We start from the raw sequence: 26,565 nt of genomic DNA, 5'->3' as shown, positions 1-26,565 counted from the left end.
GCTCATAAAACTAGCACAGAATCAGTTCAGAATCAATCACCAAAAGAATCAGTTCGGTTCAGAATTTCTGTGTGTCGGTTTGCTTCACGCTGAATCACACATGTGCAGTATCATCAGCTCCTCGGTTTTCGAATCGGATGCGTCCGACAGAAACTGTTCTGGACTCGAGAACTATTTTTCAGTGAACTAACCCTTTAAGAATCAAGCGTATGTAAACTTTTAAAGGGGGCATACATTCAACTATCATTTTCTCTTGTGGACTACATGTAAACATCTTTTTTGTGAAATATTTTATTCAGGTCAGTACTAATTAAACATTAACATGCATTTTGTTTACCCACTTTTACTTTGTTAAAATAATTTAAATAATAAAAAAACTAAAATGTATGCAAACTTTTGACTTAAGCTGTATATATATGCACTATATACACAAACACTTAAAATTAAACACTGCACAGGGACAAAGCTGTCTGCATACTGTAATCCATATGCATGTGTGCACATTTTCTATATCTAGGAGTCTCAGCCCTTGTGTCATTAATAGCATGTTCTTCTTCCTCTGTCCTTGAAACACAAACATGCATATATATATATATATATACATACATACACACACACACACACACACACACACACTTCGCAGTTTCCTCTATCTTTTATTTGGAGGAATATCGTGCTGCAACAGGCATCTCTGTGACCTTGGTATTCACAGCCCACAAAGTGCGACGCAACAAGATGCGGTGAAGAGCAAAGCAAAATGGCACAGCTAAGATTAGCCTTGTAGTTCTGATACAGAACATGAAAACTAAAGTGGAAATGTAAGTAGGGAGCTCTCGATTTCTCATGTCAAGGGTATTTTAGTCAGCAGTGGGTGGAAGTTGGTGAAAATCAGTAAAAAAAAATGAGATCATGAAAATAAATCTAAAGATGTTCAGTTTCAATAAAGACAGTTTTGCTTGGAAATCACATTTTAATGAGCAATGATGGTCAATCGAAGGAACACAAACAGTTCTCTGAACTTTCTAAGCCCTGTACTTCTATTGAACGTATTGATGAAAATCCAAGCAAAAGATCTGCTTGAACCCTGAAGAGACTCTTCATGCCTATTTAGCAAACAAAAGAACCCTTTTGGAAGTGGGATGTCTTTCATTCATCAATAGATAAACATTTTTCAAAATGCATTTCTTTGTTAAAGCTTTTGTTTGAATGGATAGTTGAGAATTGGTTTGAACTGATTGTCCCTGAGGGACAAAAAAAAAAAAAAAAAAAAAAATTCCCTCAAATTGATTTTTAAAGAAAACTGTACTTCAAAGAAATGCTTAATTTCAATTCAGTTGTATAATATCTCTTTTCAATTTGTAGAACTGCAAATTCAATTTAACTTGGCGGAGGATCTCTTAAAGGGACAGTGCACCCAAAAATTAAAGTTTTGTTATCATTTACTCACCCTCCTGTCATTTCTTTATGCTATGCTGATTTCTGGGACGCAAGTGCTGAAATTTGCGTGCACAAGAATCCTCTAATTATAACACATGAATTGTAGACATTAAAAATTATTCATTATGCATATATTTTTCGTGTTATAACAGAGCTTCATGAGATTGTGATAAACTGAGAACTATTTGCTGGTTTCCTACCATGCCAAACCATGTACGTAGCAGTCTATGCTTGCTTTAGTTAAAAATAACAGTGTTCAGTGTTATAACAGTGTTCTGGGAATGTTGATGCTTTAACAACAAATATTTATCAAGAAAGTTTATGCTGGGATTTCATATAAATTTCTAGGATTTCTTGGACACAGAAAGAAAGTAACAATTAGTAATGTAACTAATTCGTTTTGAAATAAATTAATCAGAACAGTAACATGATTACCTTTAAAAGGAGTAATCAGTAATTTAAATTTTTACTATTCTGAGACTTCAAAAGACTCAAAACAAAGCATTTATCTCATTTAATTTTATATATGCTGAGGACTCTATTAAACAACATGTGACTGAATGACAGGAACTTATGGAGGAATAATAGGAGAGTATATTTCTTTTACTCATTTTCTTCAACAAGACTTAATCACATCTTCCCAAACAGGGCTCAGGAAGTGTCTCTTCTGGGATTGCCTAGGAAGGAAATTAAAAAATGAAATTAATCTGACCTTCTGGAGAAGAGGAAGGGTTCCTCGAAGCGCCGCAAAATAATGATACCAATCTGCACCTTTTCCCACCGACACCCCAAGAGAGGGGACCACTGAGTGCATTTCTCTCCCTAGAGTGCTCTCTCTGGCTTTGTCTCTTTCTCTCTCGCTCTCTTTCTCTCGCTCTCTCTCTCTCTCTCTCTCTCTCTCTCTCTCTCACACACACACACAATAATGTTAATAATAGAGATCTCCTCACCTCTGTCTCCTAGATATACTAGTGCAAATGCTACAATGTGCATCCCAAGACTCTGCAAAATACTCCATTTAAACATTACAGACTACCTCAAAACATGCTAGATTTTTTTGTGGTGCACTTTATTTATAACAGCCATTACCTTTTTCATAAATAAAATACAGCACTTTAAGACTGTTATTGACCAGTCCAGTATTAGTTTCTTATAAATTACACTACATATTGCAAAAATTTTATGTCAAAAAATTTGTGCTGTGCAATGATTAATCGTAATGATTAATCGCAATTAATAGCATCCAAAATTAAACGTTTTTACGTACATAATATATATATGTGTGTACATTTATCATATATAACATGAATGAAAAATACATGAATGTGTGAAAATACAGGGCACTAAATACAGGGCACTAAACCGTTTCAACGATTGAAAACAAAAAACGGAAACGAACTGAATTTTGACAGGAAAAGGACCAGAAACCGAAACGAGAGGAATGCAGGAACAGGAACGTTAAAATATTGATTCTGCTCGGAGTAAACCAATTGGATTTTTTTTTTCATTTAAAGCCCTGTTTATAATGTAAATTATATTCATATAAATATATACAATATATATACTGTACGTGTGTGTCTTTAGAAATACATAATAAATATACACAGTACATACACATAGTATATAAACAAAAATGCTTCTCCTTATTTTTGCAATGATTAAGATACAACATTTTCATCTTGCAGAATACTGTTAACTCTAAAATAGCACATGCTAAATGTTTTCAAACAATAACATGACAAATTTATCCACCACATGATCAATAAAACACTTCTATCACACTTAGAAATGTTTTTATTCTTCTTCTTAAAAAACATTAAAACATCACAGTGTATTATCATCAAACTGCTATCATTAAAAAAATATGAATGTTTACCTCATCCCTCAAAGACTCCCAAAGACATTCAAAGCACTTTGAAAGGACGGAACGTTTTTGTTACTGATCACTTTTGCTCTTTTGGTTTGATAAATGCGCTTTGCTGGACTGCTATTAAACTCCCTGTCTAACTTTCTAGATGGCAGCCAATTTAAAACCTGTATAACAACCTCTGAGATTTGACCCTGTCAAGACACATGTATGCAATAATTCATAATCTGTGCAATAACCTCTATGATTCTGACCTCTTCATGAATTAAAATGAGACTGATGTTTTTGGGGAATTCAGAGATACTTGAATCAAAAAGGCTAGAAGAAAGAAAAAATAGATAATACTCATTAAACTCGGCTCAGTCACTCTTTGTTTTCTGGGCTGCCTGATTCATTAACATTGAGAACATCTATTTTTATCACAACAGTGTAGATGGTTTTTATCTCCCCTGAAGTCTAATATTCGATGTAGCCATGGATACCGATGTAAAAGCAATGTGTAAACACTAATGAGAAATAATTATGACAGAATGATTAGAACTCAGCAGTTCTCATTACTTCAAGGCCCATAAACAATTGTACAACCGCTTTGTGAGCCATCTGTTGTGATTGTTTGGTATCTATGGGTGGGTTTCAATTTTGTATTGATGATTTCATTGGGTTCTGGTACTGTCACAGTTGGCAAAATAACAGGTCTGATCTCACTCAGGGGAGAAGAGAAGACGTTCAACATCAGCAGATACTGTAGATGTCCCACAGACAGAAAAACTTACACCATGTTTAGTTATGTCCACATGTATGAGGTCACTGTTCCCTAATGGGTGTACAGCAACAAAATACATACTTTCCATATCATACACATCCAGCCAAATGCTAATGGAAACGCCTAAAATACTTCATGCTTACAATCAAAGAAATATGGGTTGCATTGAATCTATTAATTTGGAAGAGCTTATGTTTGTCTGAGCCATGTGTACCTGTTCCTGACACGAAGAGCTGCGACAAAGATTGAGCCCTGCTCGCAACGTGTTCTAATCCAATTTAATCAACAATGAAATGATTAGGGCTAAACAATATTTAAAAAAAAAAATAATACTTGGAAAGAATGAATCATTCTAGATTTTGTTGGGGAGTGCATCTGCAAAAAAAAAAAAAATAATAATAAAAAAAACTATTTTCGTTTAAATCTCACAAGCTCGGATTCACCACGAACTAACATGGTGGCGCTCATCACCCATTATAGATCAACTAACACGGTCATTATAAATCGTGTTTAAGCTACCAAATACATTTACTTGCACATATTTGAAAACGTACTATGTACTTATGAGTCGACAAATTACGACATTAATAATTTTATTAATTTCAACAAATTTACAGTCAGACAGACACTGGTATCTATAGTCTTTGGCTACATCCACTGTATCGCACACGTTTTTTACTAACACGGCCCCAACCCAGTTTCCCACTTGTAAAAAAACGACTTTGTTGTGGAGTTAATATGCATTCAACTCATAAATACGATCCATCCGTCATGACTTGAACACACCATTAATGTTGCCTAAAAAACTCACAAACTTTGCATTGATTGAACGACAATATAAAATCCACAAACACTGCTCACAATAGCATGAAATAGCATGACATGAAAGCCAATCAGTGATTTCCGCCCGGTGGATGGTTATATGAAGTAGAAAACACTGGCTGTTACTGTCCGGTTCACTGTAACTGATAAGGCCTTCGTGGTCCAGCCATCCCTCTGGCATTCACGGGAGCCAGAATCTAATTATTTTCTCTGCATGGTCCAATGAGCCTTAAAGGTTAATTATTGTCTGTCTGCATGATACCCGACTGCCAGTGCACAATAAAAGCTGTTAGTCGCTGCAGATAGGAGCTAATGTCAGACTGTGTGTATCCAAGTGTCCGACATGAGTTACCAGGTGCATTCGTGAGGAGGATTCTATGATATTTTTTTTTTTTGTGGCTTCATTTACTATGAAGACAAGCATGTTTGCTTTGTATTGCAAAAAAAAAAAAAAAATAAAAAAAAAAAAAAAACCACCAACATTCAGCCTTGCTTTACTTTGTCAGGCACAGCAGCTCCTCTTTAGTCCCCTAAAAATACTGTCCTTCACTGGGCGATTGCAATTTCTGGCCGATTTAGAGAGCATCTGTGTTGCTGTCCGTTCCCATGCACGTCATTGTTTAGTTTAGTTTGTATATCAGAAAGAAGGCAAAAAACAGCAGTGACAGCTGGGGCCTTCACCAAATAATACCTCTCTTTCTCTCCTTTTCAATCACCAACTCTCTCTTTCAAGGAATGCTTAGCCAGTAAAGATGGAGGTCAACAGATCTGAATCCTGTTGAACTTGAGTGAGGTTTGTGCACATGCAGATATGCAAGGCATGCAGTCAGCTTTTTTACAGTTCCTATCTATCTATCCATCTATCTATCTATCTATCCGTCCATATACAATATGCATCTATACATCTCTTTAAACATCCAACCATCTATCCGTCTATCTTTCCATCTGTCGGTCCATATATTGATGGCTTTTTAAACTAAAAGTTTCAAGTTTAAAAAATGGTCTTGACACACTTTTCATTTCTAGTTAAAAATGACTCTTAAATGAGTTTCTTTGAATTGCAATTCTGCAATAACTTTTTCATTTAAAGTGTGAGGGGACCCTCAACAAGATCAAGAAGACACGAAAAAGAGCACTACTACACAGGCTTAACTACACAATCTACATTAAAGGAAAAAAAGGTTCATAAAACAGCTTCATAAAAGGGTAGTTATCCATTAATTAAAATCTATTAAGGCAGGGTTAAAGTGAAGAAAGTTCACTTCAGTTTAAATGAAAAAGATCAGAAGTCTATATGCATAGCTGTACATGTTTGTGTGTATGTGCATGTACCTTGGGTGAGCAGCTGCAGAGTGCGGACCTCTTCTCTGACGCGGAGCTGGAGGACCTGCTGTAGGATGTACTGTCTCTGACTCTCCTGCATGATGCCCATACGCTCCAACTTCCTGTCAGTGAGCCTCATCAGAGCTCGACCTGCACACACACAAACACAAGAACATGAATCCAAGCTGGGCTGTACAAAGAAAAAAAAATCATTACAAATTGCACATTTATAACACATAAAGAATAACTGTAGTTGCCAATTATTAGGCGCTATTATAATTCCCTTGTGGAAAAACGGATTGAGTATTGTAATAACCTAAATTACAAGAACTTAACGAGAATATATTGTAATTAGTGAAACGAAATAGACTGGAATTTTTTTCCTAAAGCTAGAAATATGATCAAGGTCAGATGAAGTTCACTGTCATTTTTAATCATCGCCTCACAAATATTCTCCTAATATCAGTGCTGATAAAAGTCATAATAGTGCCTGTCAATGCCCCAGTTAACAGCTGCCATTTGTGCACAATAAAGTTAAAGCCATTGTACCATCTCACACAACGCCTTGAGGTAGCGAAGCAGAAAGCCTGCAAATGCATTTACACTGCGATGAAAATTTTTAATTTGGATGTTTTTCGTGAAAGAGATAAAACACTGTATCATTATCTATGGTAAGGATGGTATTCAGATGGAGCACAGTACAATTTTCAGTGATTATGTTGCATTATGAGTGTGGATGCTCTGCTCCTGTCACTTGTTCCCTCACTCTCTCTTAATGGTCGTGTTTAAATCGCAGCATGTCTCCGGTGAAGAGGAAAGCTATGTAGAACTGAAAAAATAAATCCACTGAAAGCTAACCAAACAAACAATTTAGCTGACCCTTACCCACTGGAGAGCATTTCATGTGGTAATGCAAAAACCGGAAATTAAAAGGACAAAGGGAACACAAAGAAAAATTAAGTAGCACAGTTTATCAGTAAACGACAGGGCAGCCTCTAAAAAATCAGTACAATTACAATAATTAAAAGGCAGGAAACATCTGTTAGAAAATTGCAAATAAAATAATACATGTAGTAAGCTTTATGATTAAAATAAGCAATAATGCAGAGAAGAATAATGTGGAGAAGAAAAAAAGAAATGCACTAGATAGCATATGGTGATTTTTTTAATATTCAAACCATTCTAACTGATAAGGATCCCAAATCACTCAACAAAACTGCCACTCTATATAATAATAATAATAATGATGTACATTGGTGACATTTAAATCAATATAATTAGCAAGAACAATATTCAACACATTGCAAAAAGCCAAATGTTTAAATGTGCAAGGCATAAAACAAATATACATGACCAGACGTCTCAACACAGTAACTGACTCCAAATTTACACTGGCCCTGGGCCATCAGGTCCTCCGTATTGTTGCGTCCTGAGTTAAATACATTCTCTGAACATTTTATTATCTGTATTCTCGATTAAATTGAAGTGATTTGATGTTCATTTATATTTCTTGGGAAAAAAGTCAGATACTTAAGAACAACAAGATTCTTTTAAAGTAAAAACAGATGTACATGGGCTTTTCTTTAGAATCATTTTATAGGACAGCCTACAATAAAGCAATATGAGAACAAAAAAATCCCTTTTATTGTGTCTGATCAACTCAAACGGTATCACATTTTGATGCCATCTATATTTCTAAATAGAATATTGAGGCGCCATGAGCACAGATGGGGCCTCTTTAGTCACGGAACATTAGAAGCAGAAAATTGGAGTATGTGTGAGGCGTGTAGGTTGAGGTGATCGGGGTAAGGTATTTCAGTATGTTGGTAGAGTGCCAAACTACCCCTTCATTTGGCAGCATTTGGCTGAAACGCCTCAATGAGGAACAGAAACTCGGCGTGCCTTCTCTCTGAATCACTGCCATAAGTGTTTCACTGAGAAGATGAGTCAAAGCCTGGTTAAAGAACAGAAGAGAGTGTGAAAACAGAAAAGAAAGAAAATAAGAGAGGAATACATATACAGATGGGAAAAGAGTTACAGTACACATGTGAGTGCATGAGAAAAAAAAAAGGGAAATGTGCCATTCTAAACAAATAACTGTCCAACAAAAACATTTGAGATGTTTCTTAGATGTTACTTAGCAGGAAGAACAGGTCACTGGGTAACAGCTGTCTCAGCAAGATAAGGATGCAAAAGAATTTAGTCTGGTAGAAAACAAAAAAGCATAAATTATTGTCTGCTATAGACACAAGATGTGTTGGTCATCAATTGCGCAAATAACATTAAACATAGAGCTTCACTTGAAGATGATTCAAAATATAAATATGTCCTAATATTGAGTGTTTTGAGACTATTCCCAAAAATCATATTGAAAGCTAACTAAACAAAACAATTAGAAAATGCAAAAACTGACTATTTCTGTGAAAGGTAAAAGAACAACAAAGAAATGTATTACAACTACTGCTCTTATTTAATGTATTACTATTTATAATAAAATATTAAATAATTATAATAAAAATAATTAGAAATTAAATGTATGTTACATGCTATAAAAATATGCAGCCTGTGCATCATGTGTTTGTTTGCCCTTGAGTGGTGAAAATGGCCTTTTCATGTTTTAATGACATTAAAGTCTCTTGTCGATCCTTCCAGTAGAAGCTGAGCAAGATGTTAGTGCAAACACCATCACTGCCGTTTTCTTTGTTCACGTTCCTGTGTCTACTTATCTTTGTGCAACTAACAGAGAAATGGTTTCAAAAATGTAACACCATCTTGGATTCCAGCATACTGATCAGCTGGAAATCACACTCCACCCTTGGCTTCTTCTGAATACTGTTGTGACTGTTATACAGTGCTACTACAATAACCATTTAACTAAGGCTACAATCTCAAATCAGAGCCTAAATGATGCATACGCAAAAAGTAGTAGATTAAATGGTTTGCAAGCAACATTTAAAATCACAAACATATAATCATATTATAGGAGCTGCAATCCACATACAGTATGTTAGACATTAGGGCAGATAAATTCACTCTCTTTCTCCCTCCGGTTGCTGGACTGGCATACTAGTCTTCAGTCCTGATGAATGGATTAGCTTAAAGCTCTCTCTCCCTCCACTGTCACTCTAGGGACCTGTCCCTTTTACATGTGATCCAAAAGCCTGGCTAATTACTTCTCCAACAACCAGAAGGGATGACAGACAGAAGGAGAAAGAGAAGGGGGCTGGGGCGGCTCTGGGGCCTATAAAGATGGAAATTAACCTCAATTTCTCTGACAAAACTCTCATGGTGAACAAGCAGGACTGTACTTGAGAAACACTGAGGCTGCTCGGACTGGTGAAGGAAACTCCTCAGGTGATACTGTAGCATACTTCACATAGTTTAACCGCAGCTGCATTCATGAGTCCCAAGAGGACCTCTCATGCTCTCATTCTTTCTATCACACATACACACACACACGTATAGACACACAACCTGGCAGGCTCGCTAGCCCCTCAAACTATCGAAGAGCCTGAGTGCATAGCTGCCAAGTACGTCCCTATGCAGATCCATACAGAGTACCATCCAACAGGCAAGATTATGCAGCAAAATTACCTACTTTACATGGCAGAGGACCAAATTCTAAATGAAAAATGCCAGTGAGGATTCAAAACCAGTTTTTTAAATCTGTAAATCTGATGCTGAATTGAATGTTCTGCTGCATTTATTCAGAAAATGGAAGAATAAATTTTTATATATTACATTATTTTCTATATTACATATATAATCAAATGGAGAAATGTCCAAAATTCAGCATTCATTTTTCTGTTTTTTTTTTTAAATAGTAAAATAGTCGGCCTATTATAAAGAAACATTTACATTGTTCTCATTACAACTACTAAAATATATAAAGTAAAACATTTGGTTTGGCCCTGGTAAGTATAAACATCATCAGTGAAGTTCATGCATGTTCAGAAGGATTGATGTAAGGTTCATATTCACCCGTGACTTTTCTGTTCAACTGCCATATAGTTATATAAAGAAATATAAACCTAAAGTACAAGTGTAGAAGAAAAAATACAAAGTCAAGTCCTGCAACAGCTTATCTTCAGTGTTCCTAAAGTTCCTAGGACATCCCTAGGACAACTTAATAAGTCCAAATCACTTGAAGGAGATTGAACTGTTATCATTATTTGGACTGTCCTGTTGCTGAGCCCATATTGATCACTAGATAAGAGGACAATGGCATTTGGAATTTAATCAAAAGAGGGCAGATAGTAAGAGTTACAGGGATGAATAGAACATAAGGAGAGAAAGGGAGAGAGAGACATTGATGCTTAGCGATGTGCATTTGTGCTGGCAACAACCCCACACTTGATTGTGAACGTAACTTCTACTTAATGACTTCAAGGAGGAAAATCAGCATAATTTAAAAGCGGTTTAAGTGTGTAAATGTAAAATACGCTCTCGTATCCCAGCTTAATCTGAAAAGACAGCCGTAAGTCAGTCATCTGCAGGCACTGAGGCGATATCAAAGCATTTAACTTTTGGTTTGAGAATCCCCAGCCTGACATACGTAGCAACAGTGGCTCAACCAACAGTTTGGGGGTGGGGCTTATGCATGTTAGACCAATAGCAGACGGGGGCAGTTTTTATCTAGAAACCTGTTTGACCACAATTTTTTAGCGATTCCATTTGGTGGCTCCAGTGGCGCAGACATTTTGCATTTTACTCTGAAAAACTAAAACAGTCAACTGGGACAGTCAAGTCAATCAACTACATGACCACCAGAGAGGCAAACTATTATGAATGAGCAGTCATAACATACCATGTCTTTCCACATGACATACGCATTTGGAAAGATCCTATAGAGAATGGGAATCCCCTCACAGTGGCAATGCATTCTGGGAATTTAGGTCATGGTACAGTGGAGACTGGGTAATATAGTGAATGTAGACGCTTGATATTATTAATGTGTTTATATTATTCTACTTAAGGTCCGTTAGAGTGGTTATGACTCACTTTACATCATTTGCCAAAGCCATTTGCACGGGCGGTGTGGAAAACATGCTTTTTTCAGGGTTAGAAAGCTGGAAAAGCAGAGGTATTTTCTGCATACATCGATAAGGGGTAAATTATGCCATAGCCCTCATCAATGTCTGCATTAAATTCCTCTGCTTTTGATTAACGCTATATTGATACAGTAAGTGTTAATCATTCCAACGTGATCTTAAGTTGAATCACATAAACATAAAATAATATAAAATGTCTGCATTCACTACAGAACTCTATTAAACTGAAACTCAGTAGGGTAAACAACTCAAATAAGACTTGTTCTTAATAAATGATCTCTGTAGATTTATTATATATGGTGGTTTGCATAAAACTATAAGTCTTCACATACAAATAGAAGAAAATTCTATATGGAAACATTATCTTGCGGCAGCTCGTTGATACCCAGCCACTTGTTTGTACAGATTAAGTTTCATTAATTTATTTGATCACTTGCATCGTTGTTCGCCATCCCTAATAGTAAGAATCTTCACCTTGGTTCAGTCAAGTCAAGATATTTTTTTGCATAGCATCCACAATACACATAATTTCAAAGCTGCTTCTAGAAAGTTCTTTATGCTTAATTATTTACACTAAGCAGTTTTACTGGGCAACATGATGATATATAACAATGATAAATAATCCACTGTTTGAGAACTAGCTATGTATTCTCCCCTTTTAAAAAATAGCCATGGTTTTGCTACTCTAACCAAAGTGTTTAAGCAATTAGCTTATATTAGTACCACTGTGTAGTGAAGGAGACTGAATAATGAATATTTGCAGCCTTTCAGACAAAGCACATAGTGATTTTTTATTTATTTAAAGAGACTTAATTATTAATCCGTTTTATTCTATGAGTATTTAAGATGGTTTTAAAAAAAATAAAAAAAATAATAGTAACCGGTCAGGTTTTTCTGTGGTGATTTGCGTGCGTTTACACTGCGTGCTCCTGAGTGTTACCTAAAACATGGCATAATCCAGCACGGAGTGATGTGGATTCCCATTCTCTACAGCAGAATTTGATGCTGTGCCGCCGGCCTCCATTTCACCAGAATGTAAAACTGCAGCATTATCAAGATGCTCATTACACTCCATCCAGAAAAACATCAGTTGTGTGAGTCATCCGCTATATACAGTGGCATGCAAACCGCTCACCTCAACATCCATCAGAGCATGATGAATAAAATGCTTGAAAAAGAAAGTAATAGCAGCCAAAATATTAATTGTTAATGTAGCCATCAATATAATATCACTGTACACCCCCCACACCCCACCCATCAGAATACTTAGAAACACAAAAATTGCAGTAGTTTCATTCAGGCCACATCATGTTCTTATCCTCCAACATCACCACAATTCAATCTGATCTTTCCTCTCCGTCCTTCTCCCCAGAATACTGAAAAATTGATCTGATGGCTCTGAATTGCATCCCTGCAGAACACTGCAATTTCAGACGCTCATACCTCATCATCCCGCTCGCGGAAATCACCGCCGTGCTACCGAAGGCTGAAACTGTGCTGTTCTGCAAAGACATCGTGCTGAATCCCAAATATACACGGCTGCTCCCTTGAAGTCAGAAGTCTAGAGTTGAATTACACTGGGATTTAGCAGATTATTGAGATACAATTGGACAATTTCTTCCCTAACTTTAATGAACCTTTTATCGTAACAGCAAAAAATATAATATGAATGGTTAAGATCCATTGGTATCAAATTAGCGACACAAATTCCAGGTTTAATGCCAATTCCAACAAATGAAAGAGACCATGTATTTTTGATTCAGTCTCAGATAATCAGAGTACTGGGTATTTCACTCAGATAACCTACAGCCTATGCTGCTTTTCACCAGCTATCTTAACCTCATCACATCTCTGATAGTCACTGAACAGCACACTGAAAAAAATGGAAAGTACCATGTAAAATCCAGAAAAGAATTCATATAACTTTTAAAACTGGAGTCACTACTGTGCAGACGTCATTACATGCAGTTTACAGACAGGATTGTGTTTATAGAGGGTGTGACATTAGGTCGATGTTTAGTTTGGGTCCTTTGATTCAGCCCAGAGTGGAAGCTGGGAATGTTTTGTAGAAAACATCATTGCAGCTATTTAAGTGTTAGCCCTGAATATGTGTTTAACTCTAAAGCAATCGTGTTGAATCTTTTAAGATCTATTAATGTCTTAAGAGGCATTTCAGAAAACATCAGATTTTCTATGTCCATATTACAACATATAATTTTCATGTTAAATATGAAACTCAAATACATGTAAATTCACTGTGAACAGAAAGATCAAACTGGGACTGCATGACAAATGCAGTCTATATGGCCCATAAAAAAGCTCATAAACTTTGCCAAGACCACCGGTGTGCTGCCTGATGGGAGTCTCTTTTGCATGAGTTGTTTATAACTCTTAATAAAGTCATATAAATAAACCCAATGTCTCACCACACCCAGTATTCTCTGGCCTGATCTGACCAGCAAAGAGCCAGAACGCCTGCACAGACATCGACTGTCCAGTGCATGTGGAAGCACGAGAAGAGCCAGTTTACTAGAAACATCCCAGCTGGATTCATTTATCCTCCTGCAGCAGAAGATATGTCAAACTTTCCTTTATTTCCTGTAAAACCACAGAGAATGATCCAATGATCATGAAATGATTCAGGACTACAGTATGATTTGATGATGCTGCCAATAGCCACGCCAGACCGAACAGTGGCATTTTTCATAATTGCTGTGAAACATGCTTAAAAAATGGACACTTGGGTTACAGTGACACCATAAGTCAAAGTGCCTACTTCAGATTTTATTGCTTAAATCCAAAATGTGATTATGCTTGTTCACATGACTTTTTAAAAAGCACCACATACAGTAACAGACTGGAGAGGCGACACTGCTAAATTGACTTTTAACCCCAAAACATCCAACCCTGGTATTAATTATTGTGTTGTATTTATCATAGTTTATTAATAATATGTGCATGATTTTTTAAATAATTAATTTTGTTCATTTAGAAAAACATTTTTTTTTTAATATAAAATTCATAAAATATTAATGACTAATGCCTTGCCATCACACTACAGTCCTACATATTCTTTTTTTACAGTAACTCAAGGGCACAAATTATTACATTGCTTTAAAAACAAAAACAACAAAAAACAATCATTCTGACCTGGCTGGTTTAACTGATATGTTATGATGCACTTTAAATTGAAATATGATTAATATCCAGTACTCGTTCAATTTAGAAAAAGCCCAAAATGTGGTTTTTGCTGTTTGCACTGCCATCCATAAAACAGATCTGACCATCAGTCTTATGCTAGACCTTGTGCACATAAATAAATAAGAAACACTGGCAAAACGCTCACAACAGTTCTTGAATGATCATTTCATTTTAATGTCCAATTAGCCACTATCTGTCCAATAACAGCTGGTTATTTAACAGCATTAATTGTGGTATTATATAGTGTTGTATTTTCATAACCCTACTGTGCTGTGGCCCATGGGATTGACGTCTATTTGAAATCCAGCCCAGATTTTCATTGTATCTGACAGAGCAGCTCTGGTTCAGTCATTCTCTCTTATCTCCTTGGCTGTATATTACACAAAATGAGTGCACCTTCTCCCCTGATTACACCTACGCTATCAAAAATATGTGCTTAACTCATTTACCAAAGCACTCGCTGCCTCTGTCTTTGTAATTACTGCAGATTAGGGACTAATATCTAATTATGCCTTAATATGCTTTAATGCATTTTTAATGACAGCTCGGTGTTCCAGTCAAACTCTCAGAGCGATTTGGGAGATGTGTCGAAACGGTGAGGGAGAATCTCAACAGTCGTATGTTGGCGATGCAAAGGTTTATCTTACTACGCTCTGGTTCAAACGGAAACAAACCGACACTTAATAGTAAGTCATTAGGTAACTTAATAGTTAGTAATTTCATGCTCTCTCAAAGCTGTATTTGAGGATGCTTGGTTTGATGTAAAGCTGAATGAAAGCATTGGCGAAATCTTCAAAAATCCTGTGAATTTCAGAATGAATGGACTCTAAAATGTGATCTGATGAAGACATAATGATTAATCAATACCAGTTTCAGAGGCTTCACTTTATAACTCCACATCCCTTGAAGCTCTGATGGATGCATTATTTTTTTACCTTTTGAAACAATAAAAGAATTAAATATATACATGAATGGCATACAGGTCCTCAGACATATGGCTTAACCTTAAGATAAGATAAAATAAGATTGTTGTTAAGATGAAATAAATGTTTATCACATAATATAGTCCAATATAAGAGATGTACAGAATTCAACTGATGTGCAAATGATCAAATGATCTGCATCTCATTCATTCAGATTTGTTTAAAATGTTTAAGATGCAGAAACACACAGTGGTATGGAAGAAAACCACACCAGAAAGCATCTGTTTAATGTGCTTTTGCACAAGCAAGTTAGTTTTTAACATTGTATTTTTGTGATTTGGCACTGATCCATCTCTCTTTACTCTAATGAAATGTGTTAAGCTATGCATGGTATGACCAGAGATGGATGCAAATTGTATTGTGTCTCTAATTGGTAAGGCCTGATGTTTATGAACTGATTCCAGTTAATTAATACTGGATCATCAAATCGAGCAGTTTGCATATTTTCTGCATAAATTTAGGCTAATTGGATCACGCATCACCCTAATGCAAATCACATTCACAATTCTTCCAGTCAAACTAGAACAATCCAGAATGGACATAACACTGCTTTAGTTAGCATTACTCATGACAGTTGAGATCAGTTGGCCAAATCATGATAAATCACCACAAAGGCTTTTCATCAAGAGACCTTGGAAACTGAACATTTACAGGACGACTGCTCTTGATTAAAGGACCTCAGTTCATCAGCACTGTGCGATTACACTACTGCAAAGAAAGCCATGATTATAAACAAAGCAGAGCAAATCACTCCATGATCTATTTGACCGCAAAGTTTGATTTTGGTATACTTCATCTCCCACTTTAATAAGAAGGACATCTTGGGAATAAAATACCATTGACCCTGATTTCCAACTACAAATTTTTTATTTTATCAAATCAAAGATGCCAATTTTAGAGTTATATAAAAATTTAATAAACTGTACATTATAATTAGATATTGCTTTTTAAATAAGTACAAAAAAGTCAATAAAATGCAATAATACAAATTCACTCTTAATATAATATAAAATAAAATAAAATAAAATAAAATATGAGTATACACCTACAAAATGTTAACATATTGGATTTTGATGCTATGCCTGCACCATGAAAGCAATTCATCTCTATAATGCTTCTTGAAGTAGGAACACATTAAAGCACAATACAACATGAAAAACCGTGGTACATTCATCCATCACTACAAGTTAGCTTACAACATTAAAACGACACAAGCATACATAAATTCCCCCGACATGCCTCCTCAACTACACAGGAACCCCTGCTGAGCTAATAAACATCAGAATGCAATCATCTAGGCTGAGCCGGCAGCAATTAATGGCAGTGCCATTATGAATGTCTTAATGTTAGTGGAATGCGTGCGTAAGCGTTGGACTGTGGGTATTTGACCTTGGACAAGATCACTGTAAGACTGACAGGGTGCCTGTGTTTACCTGTGATGTCGTGCTGCTTGAAGGAGTCACTGTAGACTTGGTGTTGATTGGGACAGTGTTTCTTCAGCCATTTACACACGTCCTGCTGGCTCCACAGGGCCACGGGTTTGGACAGCTTCACAGTTCCCGGCTGGGCAAGGGAAAAAGAGAACAATGTAATTGTCTTCTGGAACCTTACAGAAGAAAATATTCATTTTTCCATCATGGTTTGTGCTATATGCAATATTTAAATTATAAATGAATCAGATCTTTTCAATAAATTGATTGAAGCATTTCACAAAACGAGTCAGAAAGATTCATTTATTGTACAAATGATCTGGTTCTTAAGTTAAACTTACTGATCATCGGTGAATAAACTTCACTGGATACTCACATAAACCGGTCACATAACTTCATTAAATGTGGAAAAATATGGACCACTTTTATTTGTGACCTTTTTAAGGCTTAAATGCTTCAGTTCCCATTCCCTGTAATTGCATTAAAAACAGCAACTGACACATTCTTAAATGTATTCCACAGAAGTCACACGAGTTTGGAAGAACGCGAGGGGTGAATAAATAATAACAAAATGTCATTTTTGGGTGAACTATCCATTTAATGACCGCCTCCTGTTTGAATGCCAATACTTGCCATTTGAGTGTGGTGTGAGCTGAATTCAGAGCGTCTGGAAAAAGGGCCATTGTGACAGCGCTGTTGAGAGCTGAAGTGTATGCTACCTTTAGGAAGCAGGCTAATTCAGCGGCGACAACTCAGGCAAACAAACAGACGCTGAGTCAGTAGAAACAACCTCCAGTGGGGCGAGAGTCACAGCCCAACTAAATACAGCACCGAGCTAATTAACCCAAGATATGTGCCACTGAGCTGCGAGGGCAGGCCCGCGGAGCCGTGATCACTGACAGAGTATTACAAAAGGATTGATGAGGTTTAATATAAAGACACTTTACACTGCATCGAAAGAGCAGTGCGAGTGGAGATACCATCGTGAGCTCCGATCACGGAAGACTTTAAGAAGTTGTGAGGACAGAGTCACCAGTTCTGAAGTTCCTGGAGGTAGGAGACAAGTGGGAACGGCTTTGTAGGTGGATTCCCAGCCAATTAAATGAAGACGAGTGACAGATGAGATATTGAGGGGAGGAATATCTCAGTGAGCTTTTAAATTATAACACACGCATGCAAACACAATGTCACAGTCATTCTGTCCTTGGTATAATTAGACATTCAAGAATTTTCATGTTACTATAGCAACAAAGCATGATGACTTGAAGATATGAATGCATAACAGCACTAAAATAATCATCTACAACAACAGGAGTCAGAATTCATATTGGAAGCATTGTAGGCTTATGACTTGAAGGGTTGGTCGATATAAACAAAATGCATTATTAAAGATGACAGAGAAAAATATATGGCTTCAATGAAAATGACAATATGCGTTTTTATTAATGCATTTTATTGTTGGATGTATGGCGATTTGATTAACTTGTCTATTTCTCAAATATATGGCTCAAAAGTTTATATATGATTGGCAGTAAATTTAACTGAAATTTAATAAGACAGACAGCCTAAATCAGAGCAACAATGCACAGACTCCGTGGATTGGAGCGCCATCTCGTGGTGAATGGTTTAACTATCAAAAATATGTGTGATGTCAGTGAGTTTAATGTGTGCAGTGAGAAAATGTGCTAGCTTTTGTTTAAAGAAGCCAGTGCAGATTTTAACTCTGCATCACTTATTAAATGATAGTAGCAGAAACTGTAAAAAAGGGGCATTAGCTATAATTCATTCCAATCTCAAATTAAAAAATGTCAGCTTTACAATCATAGGAATAAGTCACATTTGAAAATATATTTTAAAAGAAAACTTATTTTAAATTGGAAGAATATATTACAAGATTACACAATATTGCTCAACTGTAGTTTTGAGCAAATAAATGCAGTCTGGGTGAGCATAAAATATTATTCTTTTAAAAGACCCCAAACTTTAAAGCGGTAGCATAATTCTAGAAGTCATTAGCGTGTGAGATCATGGTAATAGTCTTGAATCTCTTCTCACCCTGGAGAGCTCAGATTCTGAGACAGAGCGCTGAGGTGGAGATCGTCGCTGGAAACCAGGACTCTGGTCCTGAAAGCCTGGGCTGTCATCATCCAGTCCGTGATCAACAGACACTTCCTCCAGGTGTGAGGTCACATCCTCTGCACACACCTGATGGTCAAGCCCATTCTGGGTCAGATTGCAGTGAACAGCTGTGGAAAACAACAAGTCCAGGACTGGTTAGTGACCAATAATGGCCATGAGGTGGAGCCATTGTGTGAAGATGTGAACAAACTGTAGCTGTAACTGATGACTCTTTCCAGACTACATAGCAAAATGACATGAAACGACTCACCAGTGAAGGTTTAACACACAATATTATGAATAAGTTATTGACAGCAATTCAGTTTTACATCTTGCAAAATGTATATTTAGAGCTGAAGTGCGCTCAAGCTCAAGTCTCCCTGTCTGGGCAATGACAAATGGAGGTAGTGCAGAAAATGTTGCTTTAAAGAGCACCTCCTTTAAAATTATTATTATTATTTTGTAATATGTAATAATAAAATAAGATTTGCAATACCAAAACTGGCATTTTGCCGGGTCTCTGAAGAATACAAAGCATTAAATCCAGCATTTAAGGCATGCTATTTAATAAATACGTTTCACAATGTCCTCTAGATGGCATGAGATGACAAAATTATACATCTTCCGAGGTCTGATAGACACTACAGCATTTTTATAATGCTGGCTGATTGAAATCAGAGGTCTCACACACCATAATGTTAATGGACATGGAATATCTTGTAACTTTTATATAAAAAAATAATAAAACAGGGCTTTTATATTTCTCAGTGAGAACAATCATTTGGTTAATGCTTACAGACCATTTTGTGATTATTTTAGGTACAAAAATGTTAATAAAAAAAGAAGGAAAGAAATCTTTTAAAACTCAGTCTTAAAAGCTTTTGCTTACAGAGCACATTTCTGTCTGTCGCTGTGACAAACTGCAGAGCGTTAAAGAGAAAAACACTTGAACAAATCCGTCTGTCATGTTATCTGAAGTGAATTGAGGCCAAGCAGATGAGAGCCAGACGAAGCTTGTTCTGGCAGAAATTACACAAAGCTGAAGACTGAATTAAAAGCCCAAAATAAAACCGAGTGCTGCCTCATAGCTGAAACATAGGGTGGTTAATGACTATCCACAGATCTCCAAGACGGCCATATGTGATTACACTCTGAGTACATGTGACTAAAAAAATCATTACTGAAGCATCAGAAATGCCAACTGTTTAATAGTTAATAATTCAATAAATTCCATCCCATCTGTTTGCAAACAATAAACAAGCGTCTTATAATAGAGCATTTAACAACCACGGGGGAAAATTAGTTAATACAAGGGACAGGTTAACCAAAAACTTACATTCTGTCATTGTTTTGCATTGTTTGTGTCTTTTTAAAACATTAATTAATCTTTTCTTCTGCGGAACACAAAAGGAGATGTTCAGCAGAATGTCCATGCTGCTCCTTTCCATACATTGAGAGTAAACGGTATGTAGCTTTAGAAGACTATATTAATATAGTGCATAATTCATAGGACTACTTTTACAATGCTTTATTTGTGCTTTTTGTCATTTTTGGAGCTTTGCAGCCTATCCACTGTCTTTTTATGGATGAGAGCACAAGAGCAACTTGGACATTCTGTGAAATCTCTTTTGGTGTAAAGAAAGTGAGTCATACTGGTTGACATGAAGGTGAGTATATTTTAAGAATTGTAATTGTATCTTTAATTCTACTGGGTTGATAAGCTCAACAAGCTCTCAGTGCTAACACCAGCCTGTGGCATTGCGTAACGGGTCATCAAATGAATCTAAGCCATGATGACATCTGCTGAACACCATTTAGTGAGAGAATGACTGATAACTTGAGCAGAACAAATTGCTCTGCTATTATTTACTGAGCCCCTGTTGCTGTGAATGCTGGGAATATTCATCCTGTGTGATGTGTCAGTTCCAAAACAGACAGAGCCAGAGCATCTACAAGAAAAGAAGCAGCCTTGAAACAAAAGCAACTTAGCATGCAAAGCACGAAGCGTTTCCTTCTCTCGGATTCCCTCCCTTTCTCTTTTCTCCATGCTTCGCTCTCCATCTTTCTTAGGTTCCACAAAATTGAAACCATTCGGTCAGGTTGTTTAATGGCCAGGCACTCCACAGGATATATAAAATTATACATTTAACTCAATTTTCACTTTATTGCTGGAATTTATTCCAAAAATTGTCTTGCATCCCATAACGTTTACTATCATTAATTCACACCAATACACATTACAACACACACACTCACAAAATCCATTCATCTCAAAGACAGAGCATTGCCCTTGATTTGTGTGTTTGGAGGGGTGTACATGTGCCGGAGGATGATGTTGGGCCTTGAGGTGGGTAGGATGCTTTTTCTGCCTTAGCCTCTAAATATAGATCAGAACGTTCTTCCTCTCTTCTGTACGACATGCGCACTGAGAGAAGAATGAAGCGAGAGATGCTTCATGGTTTAATCCAGCCCTGCTTTCCTACCCCTCATTTAAAGCACTAGTTCACCCAAAAATTTTAATTATGTTAATATGTACCATCATTAGAATAAATTCCATTTTAAAATTAAGGATGTCCCGATTAGGTTTTTTGTGCCCCCCATCCGATCCAAGTCATTGAATATTTCTGTCGATACCAAGATACTGTCATATTGTCTCTCTCTATGTATATGTATGCACACACTGTATAAAGACATTGTTAGATGTAAACATGTATCAATGGTAGACATTGTACACAGACGGTGTGGACACAATTATAAATATGGGACTACTGATATAAACTTGTTGTATTATTTTTTTTTTGTGCTATGCACATAAATTTCAACAACTTCATTTGCTTTTAATGGCGGTTGGTAAACACTCTTAAAGGTGCATGCTGCCTCCAACTCCACAACACCATCATGAGAATCAGGCTTTGGAGAGCCAATACTGATCAGTTAAAAAAATGCTTGATTGGCTCCAATCCCGATCCTTGAGATCAGCTTGGGACATCCCTATATAAAATATTTAAACAGAAACAGTTATTTTAAATTAACATAAATTAGTTATATACTATGTATTATTATATTTTCTGTATTTTGATCAAATAATTGCCCCTCTGTGAGCAGCCTAAAGTTACAGTTTTTTTTTTTTTAATCAGAAATGCCCTTTGTTGTAGCCTTCAAATCAAAAAGTGCACCTTACGAAGCATAACATGAATTTGGATGTAAGTTACATTATCAAACATAACTGGTTTTTGCATTTCAAACATGATGCCTCATGTCATATTTACAATACATTTCCATTAATGCATTGCAGTCCAGTACAATGCAGTCTATTTGCTTACATTCCTTTCCATAGACATCAAACATACATCAAATAAATATTTAAGAGTAATGTTTGATGGAAAATAGGGTAACAAATTACAGTGTTCTTCACACAAATATACAGAAGATGAATATTACACAAGTTTGCAAGCACTGCATGTTTTTGACAATATTAAGAGCTGCTGAATTAAGATTATTCAAAAGAAAACAAAAGGCTGATAATGTGATTTGTGATAAAGTGAAATAACATTTTTATCAACTCTCCCTTTAAATGAGAAGGAAAGTAGGGTTGGTTTACACAGTGAAGCATTTCCTATAATGCGAAAGGCCGGAAAGGATGAATGAACAGAGGATCGATTCAGCTCAATAGTGTCTGAAAATCACAACTCACATTACCCTTAGCCTCAGCAGTATAGTGAGTATATCATCTGCAGCGCTCTAGTGTGCTTCATGATGGGTTTGGCTGTGCAATCTGAAGTAAGGCTAGATGGCAGGTCATTCAAAAGTGGAGTGGTTTGTTTGTGCACTCAGCGTGTGACCCAGAAACAGAAGTGGAGTTGGTTGAGAATCAGCTGATTCAGAACACAAACGTACATCACTAGTTGGATGGGGTGAAGAAATAAAGCCTGGTCTACTGTGCTGTGAGGGCTGTGTGTGTCAACTGCTCTGATGCACACACACTGAAGGAGGGTGGAAATCACTAACCTATTACAGTATATACATTATCCATAAGGAGAAACCAACAACTATGACCAGACCGTGCTGCTCTCCTTGACTTAATGACTAGACTGATGTGATTTAAATTCTAGTTTTAAAAGCATAGTTTTATGTGTTAATTTCATTAAGAGGCCAATTGCCATTTGATTATTTTTTCTTTAACTCATTTATAAAGCATTTGTGAAAATATAATCTATGAATGTTTTATATCACTACTTTTCATAAATTTGGGGTTTGTAAGATTTAAGATTTTTTAAGGAGTCACCAAGGCTGTATTTATTTGACCAATAACAAAAGAACTGTGAAATATCATAATTTAAAACAACTGTATTCGATTTTAATATATTTAAATTGTACTTTATTCCTGTGAGGACAACGCTGAATTTTCAGCAGCCATTATTGATCAGAATGATCAGAAATAATTCTAACATTTCTTTTTATAATCAAAGTTGAAAACAGTTGTGCTGCACACTTAATATTGTTGTGGAAAATCTGATACTTTTTTAGGATAATTTAATGAATCCAAAGTTTAGTTTTTTAATTAACATATTTTGTAACATTATAAATGTCTTTACTGTCAATATATTGCATCCTTGCCGAATAAAAAAAATAAAAAAATAGAGAAAAGGTGGGGAAAAAAGAACTGACCCCAACTATCCCACTGTGAAAAACTGCAAGACAATTATAAGGCAACTTAATAATACATATTCATAACAACAGAAATGTATCATGGCAAGTGGTTAGGAAGGAAAATGACTATTATGGTTCTAGATAATTTTTTCTTCTTCCAAATAGGGGTGTGCACAAATAGTCAAACATTCGATCTGTAATAATTATTTGAAAAATAAAAAGTATTAAAAACTTTTTATTTGGGAGATTGAAGTTCTTCAAACAGTGGTACAAGAGGATGTGGTGCTGGTCCTTCAAGAGTCACTCAAAACTTATCTGTCCACAAAGCCTATAAAAATGAATGTATTTAATATAATGTCTCAATGTATTTCACAATACTTCAGCATGTTATTCTAATTAAGTGAGGGTAATTTTCTAGGATTTTTTACCCAAGCAAAGTCTCTCAGAACCTGACACCTTGTAATTTCAATTCAACCTTCAATGCAACCTTCCTGGAGACTCGAAATTCAAATTGTTGGGGGGTGGGGAGGGGCGAAGTCATGGTTAGAAGGCTTGGTTGAGTGCAATCAGGCAAGACGATGAAGAAAAAGTGCTGCTGTAGCCTTCTAGGTTTTTTTTTTTGTTATTACACATGCACCTGAATAATTATGTATGTCTTTATAATAAATTGCTATTGCTGACAGTACAATACTGGACAATGATGTAATCTGCAGAATTTACAATTATGAGATTACAGTGATTCCCATACAATGAGTGCCGGTGTTTTTATATCACTGTTTTCAGAAAAACAAATTTTAATTTAATCTTGCATGTAATGTCTGTTAAAGCAGTTTTTTGAGCGGACCACTGCTGTGTACAGCAGTTACCGGGGAAACCTTGATCTGTACCACTCCAACAGCGACTCCTGCTGGCAGAGATTGAATTTGCATACATACACGCCTGTTAAACACTGTACTATGGTATAAATAAATTCAACTGTATAGCAGTTTCACTGCAGTTCATGGTATTATGATAGAATTAAATAACAATAAAAATAATACATATGCACTTATCTGTACATAGTAAATTAAGTTATTTTTAAGCGGTTGTTGACATCCTATCTAAAAGGTGATTTAGCCAAAAACAAAAAAACAAAAACGTTACCACTGTAATATGTCTTGCAATAACCGTGCATGCAAAGGTTCTGCGTGACTGCGAGAGTATAAATAATATCTGCAAAATTCTAAAGCTCAAAGTTCAATGCCAAGCGAGATATTTTATTTAACAGAATTCGCTTACAAAAAACGACCCGTTTGGACTACATCCCTCTAGTTCCTGCAGTAATGACGCCACGAAAACAGTTTTTTGACTAACCTCCACCCATATGAATTCACAAAAAGGGGGCGTGGCCTTGTTGCGCTCCGACGGAGAATAAGGAAGTGCTATGTTTGTGTTCGTCGCCATGTCGTAGAAACGCTGTTATTTTCATCGCGGAGTCCAATCATCTTTGTTTGGGACGCTGTACTTGGAGATTAGCGGTTACAATTTATGTTTAACTCGGTTCCTTGAAAATTATAATCCACATGTAAAACTATGTGCAGCACATTTTGCTGAGGACAACTTCCTCAATCTCAATCAGTTTAATGCCGGATTCACACAAAGATTATTCTTGAAAGATGGAGCAGTTCCCTCTTTGTCTGGAGAAGGCGTTGTTTATGGACCACAACCAGTAAGTGTATTTTATTATTTAAGTTGGTGCATTTAACAGTTTCTGTAACTTATTACACAAAGGGCAACGCTGTTTAGCTTTGTTAACTAGATGTTAAGGCTGTGCAAAAAAACGAATGCGATTTTCTTGCGCATCTCGTCAGTAAAAACGCTCCAGTGATTATAAGTACATCTCCAGCACATGCTCCTGCCCACTTGCTTCTCAAAATTACTCCAGAACTAGCCCAATCGCGTTTTCAGGAGGGTCGCGTGCGCTCAGCTGCTGTCGAATCACAACACAGGAACCGCTGGCCCAATCAGAACTCGTTACGTATTTCTGAAGGAGGGACTTCATAGAACAAGGAAGTCATCAGCCCGTTTTTATGACAGTGAAAACAGAGATATACAGATAGGTGAATTGTGTTTTTTTTTCACGCGAAACATAAACACGTTATATTGCACACTGTAAACATAATCAAAGCTATAAAATAAATACCAGAAAAGATCGTCATAAGTGATTAAATACAAAATTAATAGTATTTATTAAGATTGATGTGGTTTGGAATTGGTAAAATGTGCTTAAAAAAAATTAGGTGTCTACTAATTATGCATGCGGCGTATGTATACAAATAAAACCTTGAGATATAATGTAACTTTGTTGTAGAATGTTGTGTATAATGCTGAATTATAAGCTGGTTCAGAAACCGAACAAAAACTTGATTAACAATAGTGTATTTCTCATTAAACCTAACTTAAATAAATGCATATATTTTTTATGAGGCCAAATATTAGAATACAATATTTTTGTATATAAATATTTTTAAATGCCCATTCCTACTTCCATGTAAATCTTGACTTATAATGTAGTATAAACATTACAGTATGTTTATTTTACACACTATACACAGTAAATAACAGAAATATTACATGTGATTATCAGTGGCATTTGCTGTGAGATGAACATACAGCATTTTTGGCCTCCTAAGATTTTAAAAAGGTCAAACTACACTGCAGGCCTATATCCACATTTTAAATGCTTTACAGGGTGTACAAGTATCTCAAGATCATGTAATAATATGACTGACTTGACTAGCGAAATTGTATCTGCCAGACAGATCTAAATATACAGGCCTTTGCAGTTGAAATTGGAGAAGATATTCAATAATGCTAACTCGGAAAACTCTGAAGAACAGCTTTCAAGTCAGCAGGGCCACTTCAGGACCACTCAGTGGAC

At 36.1% G+C, this 26,565-nt stretch overlaps 1 protein-coding gene across 3 annotated transcripts in view; it reads right to left on the bottom strand.

Moving 5' to 3' along the window:
- samd12 (sterile alpha motif domain containing 12) overlaps window positions 1-26,565 on the bottom strand; it is an 81,863-nt gene that overhangs the window by 45,631 nt on the left and 9,667 nt on the right. For all 3 annotated transcript variants that reach the window (XM_026288562.1, XM_026288560.1, XM_026288561.1), the window contains exons 2-4: window positions 18,933-19,123; window positions 16,881-17,010; window positions 6,222-6,362 (exon numbers count right to left, since the gene is read on the bottom strand). In XM_026288562.1, the coding sequence (XP_026144347.1) occupies window positions 6,222-6,362; window positions 16,881-17,010; window positions 18,933-19,123 (462 nt within the window). The remainder of the gene's footprint in view (window positions 1-6,221; window positions 6,363-16,880; window positions 17,011-18,932; window positions 19,124-26,565) is intronic.

The sequence above is a fragment of the Carassius auratus genome, chromosome 19 (genome assembly GCF_003368295.1).
Source record: "Carassius auratus strain Wakin chromosome 19, ASM336829v1, whole genome shotgun sequence".
Classification (NCBI taxonomy): domain Eukaryota; kingdom Metazoa; phylum Chordata; class Actinopteri; order Cypriniformes; family Cyprinidae; genus Carassius; species Carassius auratus.
Note: the sequence above shows the minus strand (reverse complement) of the source record. Positions and strands in the feature narration are given on the sequence as shown.